This window comes from Apis dorsata, unplaced genomic scaffold (genome assembly GCF_000469605.1).
Source record: "Apis dorsata unplaced genomic scaffold, Apis dorsata 1.3 scaffold_88, whole genome shotgun sequence".
NCBI classification, from domain to species: domain Eukaryota; kingdom Metazoa; phylum Arthropoda; class Insecta; order Hymenoptera; family Apidae; genus Apis; species Apis dorsata.
This window is the reverse complement of record NW_006263386.1, coordinates 1,946,108-1,952,295: the sequence shown is the minus strand read 5'-3', so window position 1 is coordinate 1,952,295 and position 6,188 is coordinate 1,946,108. Positions and strand designations below refer to the sequence as shown.

Genomic DNA, 6,188 nt, shown 5'->3' with positions numbered 1-6,188 from the left:
AAAAAAAAAAAAATAAAACACATTTTTGAAACATTGTGAAATTATCTCTATCACGTTTTTAAAAAAAATTCAATCAAAAATTATATTATATTTTTCCTATCTATAAAACTATCAAACACGTTATAGTATAAAAATTAATGAAAAAAATATTGCTCGAAAACGATATTCCTTTCCAGAAACTAATATGTTTCAATTTAAAGTCACACGCTCGATTTAATCAAATTAGTCCAATGCCACGCAAACTTGCATGTTAACGATCAAACATTTAACACGTGATCAATATTGGAATATTAAGAGCACCATAAATTCACAAAATACTTTAGCTGTTCCAATTAAATTTTGTGTTGTCAAATGTAATCACGATGGAAGCTTTAATCCTTTGAAACTATCAATTATCAATCAATTTCATTGAAGATTATTTTAACAGAAGAGTATTTTAATAGAAGAAATAAAAGCATTATTAATCTTTTCAATACTCTTTTAATTTTAATTCTCAAGCAAGAAAATATTTTTTATAAGAAACGAGAATATAAATTAGAGATATCAAAATATCAAAGATAGAAAAAAATGTATATTGTTTTATAAATATTTTTCTACTATTAACAAAACAATATATATTAAAACTTAATTTAATTTAATTTAATATCATTTAATATATAATAGTGATGATATAACAATGATAGAATTCGTTCGTCAAAAGATCAACAATATTACAATTAATGTACTTTTTATTTATATAAAGCCTTAGAAATAGAAATTTTTTAGAAGCAAAGCTATTTTTGCAATTATTGAGACTTTCAAGAATAATATCTGTAATTTTAAAATAAAATATACATTTTCTTTCTTATAGAACCAATCATTTTTATGAAAAATTTTCATAAAATTTATATTAAGATTTTAATGAAGTAATATTTATGGAATTTATTTGTATAAAAGTTTAAACAACTTTTATCATTTTTGTAACAAGTACTTTGAAAAATTTCCAAAATTCAATACAAAAGCGAAACTGAAAATTGAGATATGACTATATTTGAATTATTTACAGAATTGATTGAATATTTAATATTCATTAAATTATTCATTAAACAAATGAAAAAAATATTAAAAAATATTCCTACAATGATGATATATTCTGTTTATTTTTTTTGTTAGATCAATTCTATTTTTGCTTATTTTAATATTTTTATTATATCGTTTAAACGAAGAAAAAGTCATTTAATATAATATTTTATAATATTATCTTTCAATTTTATATCAGAATTACATTTTAAAATTGAGAATGAAAAATTGATAGACAACAAATATTATAATGAAGATAATAAAATATCAAATGGATATATTTCTCTTAATTCATTAAATTTAAAATATAAATAAAAATTAAAATTTTTATTTATTTAACATTTTATTCGTGATTATTGAGAATTGAAAATTAATTTTTGGAAACTTTTATATGCATTCTGCATTAATTATCTAACACTCAGCCATCTGTGTCAAAGTATCAAGAACTTTTAAGCAATTTTATTATATGCATATAATACTCATAAATATATTCAAAAGTATTAAGATAATTCCATTTACACGCACCATCCTGTAGAACCACGAAGAAAACACGGTATTAATCAACGAGTTAATCAACGAGACCTTTCTACAGCACTCAATTTCCACCATAACGTAACACCATGGTAATACATATGTATTATGCTTGCTACGAAACGGTTGTTTTCCTAATATCCATCCTCATGGTAAATGAGAACAATGCGCCACTCGCACAGTTTCAGACTATATTACGACAAAACCTTGCTCCGTACAAGATTTCCACTTTCCATCCCCATAAATAACATTCATCTCGCAATTAAGGCTCACCTATTCTAATTCGTGAGCTTTATTCCAAAGTCAGTATGATTACACGAGACACGTATATTATCCGGATCCATGTATTCCCTAATCCATGGGCTCAATCTCCACGTACAATTCCTTTTATACCCATTGCTGACTTCCATTTGTGTGGCAATTAATTTTTTCCACCGGTTACCTCGCCCACGAGAATTAAACCAGAAATCTCTTCCTGTAATTCTGGCCGAGGTCAGAAAAATCTATTCAACTTTAATACAAGAACTTCCGTCGTTAACGAAGATTTATCTATCTTTTCGAGTTTACTTTCGTACCCCTCCTCTTTTATTTGGGGAAATATATATATTCTGAAAGAAGTATCCATTACGATTGATCGATTGAGTGTCGAATGTAGAATTGGGTATAATTGATTAGTTGAAAGATAATTGATAGAGGAACATTAAAAATTTATTTCTTTGGGTTTTGTTTTATCTGGCAAATTGTTTATGCTTTCGTAAAATTTTCAATTTTTCCAAATGTTTTATGGATATACAGGAAAGTGATTATTTTCAATAATTTTTATATTATTTATTGTATAAAAAAGAAAAAGTATATATTTTGGAAAAAGTATCTATTTGATTGATTAATTGAGTGTCAAGAATCGAATATAATTGATTAGATGGAGGATAAATAATAGAGATTAATATTTTAGTCTGCCAAATTGTTTTATGTTTTAGTAAAATTTTCGAAATGATCATTTCAAATAATTTCCATATTATTTATTGTATAAAAAAATTATTTAAAGTCTTATTTAAAGATTTTATAGTGTGGAGAATAAATATAATTTGATATTATTATTATTATTTTTATAGATGTTTTTTTTAAATAGAATCATATATTTCTTAATAATAAATGTAGACGATCATTTCTCATAAAAATCTATTACATTATTTATATATAATAAAAATTATATATATTTTATATAATTTTTTTGATGTTTCTAATATAAAAATAATAATTTCGATTATCTAAAAAATTCATAATTTAAAAAAAACAAAATTGATCCACATATGCTTTGTATTATATAATAAGAAATTATTATCTTATCATAATCTACTAATTTAAATTATAAGTTTAATAAATTTCATTTAAATTTGTAATAGATAAAATGAAAATGAGATAAAATTATCTCCGTTTCATCTAATGTAAATTTCAATTGCTTATAACTTAATAAATAAACTTCAATTGACATATTTATAAATCAAATTTCTTGTATGTTTTAGAATCAATTTTGCAAAGATTTCATGATATATTAATCTTATATTACATAAATCATTATTTATCTTTGCGTTCAATGAATGAAAAAAATATTGCCTAATTTTCTTGCAACAACTTTAAATAAAACAGATTTTTTTTAGCAGATTATTTATATTTACAAATTATATCTATAAATAATAAACTACTCTTCATTCATTGTATCACTTATAATATTATTATAAAAAAATTAAATATAAAAATATTTCTTTTACCCTCTCCATACGATCTCAAATAAAGAAAAATCAATCTACGATAAGTACATATCTCTAAAATAATTTACGAATAATTAAAATAATAATAAAAAAAAAAATTCATTATAAAAACTCACCAAGAAGACTGCGTAGATATCGACGGCAGCGCGCCCGGTGGTAATGATCTCCTAATTGCTTGGCAGCAAGATCTCCCACTTGATGACGCCTCATTGCAACAAGATGGGGGGTTGGTGCACACGTGGCGCGTAACGACACCTGTGGACGTGGTCGGGAACTCGACCGCAGACGCGCGCACCTTGGGCCGCAACAATGGCGACATCGAGAACCCGCCATCCCTCTGATTAGACGCCGAGCTGCTCGAGCTGCTCGAGCCTGGGCTACCACCTAGGCGGCCAGGCGACGCGTACGCGAAACCGCGAAGCCGAAAGTGCGACTGATGGTATGGATAGCCGGCAGGTGGTGGTAGCCGATAATGATGATGGAAACCGAGATCTCGCCTCATGTAAGGGTCAGTTGGATCGTTGGTGGGCACATAACGGTCGGTGGGTGTATGCGCGGATGGTGGCACGTATCTGTCTACATATCTGTCCGGGTAGAGAACCTCCGGAGGCGGTTGAGGCACGTATCGTTCCACAGGTGTGTGAGCCGTTGGCGGAACGTAGCTTCCGGTCGCAGTGCTCGATCCATAAGTTCGATCGGTGGACGTGGCGGCTACCGACGTACCGCAAGACGAGATCGGCGTTATGCGACCGGTGTATCGATCCTTGGGTTTAGGCAGGGACAGATACTTGTCAGCGGCGCGCACAGGCGAGTATCTATCAGTGGCAGAATGAAAACGATCAGGAGTACCGGAGGAAGATGTGAAACGATCCGTGCTAGCGGCAGGGTTCGAGAATCTGTCGTAACGGTCCTGGCCGAGCCTGGTATCGAACTGGTCGCCAGGATTGCCGACAGTGTAACGATCGCTTCCGTAACTCTGCACGGACTTCGATACTTGAAGATACTTGTCCACGACGCTTGTTTTTGTCGCGGCCTGATAGCCGGAACTTGCTGTACAACTAGTCGTTCCGGTTGTTCCCGAGCGAAGATTCGTATTGGCCATCTCGGGAGTGGGAGAGATGGATGTGAAACGATCGTTGGACGTGGTGGATTGCGTTGCCGTGGTGTTCGTGTAAGAGGAGTGATAACGAGAGACGGTGTCGGTCGAGGAGGAAGATGAGGAGGACGTCGCAGAGAGCAGTCGTTCCGTCGACGATCCCGAAACGACGTACCTGTTGGCCACGTCGTTATTGGCCAATCTCCCATCGTGTCCTGGTGACGAGCTAACCAAGTAACGATCGTTGGGCACGCAGAATCTGTCGTTCGCCCGCGATTGGCCGCAACGTTGTATCGCGAGATCGTTGAAACGATCAGTTGTGCTGTATCTGGACTGTGTGCCCCCCACTTCCTGGAAACTAGAATATCTATTGAAATCCGTGGGCGCGGGCGATCCAGTCGATCTGTCCGTATACTTCTGACAAACCGTCTCGACGCCACGATCGGTGTACAAACGTCTCTGCTCGTTGCCGTTCGACGACACCTGCAAAGACCTCTCCGTCGACGTGGAATATCGCTGATGGGAGGCCTCCGGATTGGGCGAATTCGAGAGGAATCTCTCAGCGCTCGACGATATCGTCGAGTAACGATCGTGGTGGATACCTGATGTCGTCTCCTGTCGATGGTATCGTTCGTGTACAGGCGAATCGCTGAGATACCTATCGGTCGACTTGCTCGCGAATCTCTCTGGCACTGGGGCGTGTATAGGTGACGAGGAGAGCAAACGGTCCGTAGAAATGGCACCGTATCTCGATGCGGTTGTATCCTTGCCGGTTGTGTATATTCCGTTCCTGTCTCCTTGTAGACCGGCTTGTAGACTTCCCAACACCGGTGACGAGCCGGACAACAAGCGATCACTTGTTCCAGTGTATCGTTGCTGATCCTTGGACTCGTGCATAGAACTCGACGATTGTTGATTGGCCAATAATCGTTCCGCCGAGGAGAATCGCTCCTTAGCTGGCATCGGTGAGGCTGGTGCCGTGCCCCCGCCATATCTGGTGCTTGGAGAACCTGGGGCCAAAATCCTATCAGCAGCAGGATAACCAGCCAGACTCTGGGTCGAGGCGTACTTCTCGCTTGGGCTAGGTGACAAAGGTGGTGGTGGGACGAAACGGTCGTTGGCGGGTGCCGGTGATGGCGGAGAGGGGAACGTCTCGGACGAGAATGGACTGGTCGCGCATCCCGACACCAAAATATTCGTGTTCGCGTATTCGTTGCCTGTGGAGGCATTGACCAGCTCGTTGGCCAGGTGATGGAATCGAAGCTCGGTGGTGGTGGCCGGTTGAAAACGTTCGCTCGGGGCCAAGGACAATCTCTGGTCACTGTGGAGACTTGTGAGCTCGTTGAAACGTGGAAAACGGTCGACAAGAACGTTTTGCGGCAACGTTTGGCCAGAGTTGCTCGTTCTCCCTGGGGTGAACTGATGGTGCGCTTGCAAAGGGGGCTGGCCGAATCTCTCTTGGCTCTGATAATGACCGAATCGCTCGCAACTCGACTGTATCGAACGAGTTTCCGCGCACGACTTGGGGAAGTCGTCGATCGTCGGCTTGTCCGTTGATTTATCATGCCTCTCGATGCCTGACATTCGCTCCCGGACTCCATAATCGACGTGCTCGTTCCCTTGAGAGGATTGATCCGATTGGTAACGATCTTGACTGGCGACGCTCGACACGCTCGTGCGTAGATCGTTCGTTTGCTGTTGTTGTGCTTGCTTGTAACAATCTGAGGAGCTAG

General features: G+C 37.0%; 1 protein-coding gene across 4 annotated transcripts in view; it reads right to left on the bottom strand.

Annotated features, from left to right (window-relative positions):
- Positions 1-6,188, bottom strand: part of LOC102670659 (inactive rhomboid protein 1) — a 394,154-nt gene that overhangs the window by 224,290 nt on the left and 163,676 nt on the right. For all 4 annotated transcript variants that reach the window (XM_031508529.1, XM_031508528.1, XM_031508531.1 and 1 more), the window contains one exon: positions 3,476-6,188. This exon is cut by the window's right edge and continues 1 nt beyond it. In XM_031508529.1, the coding sequence (XP_031364389.1) occupies positions 3,476-6,188 (2,713 nt within the window). The remainder of the gene's footprint in view (positions 1-3,475) is intronic.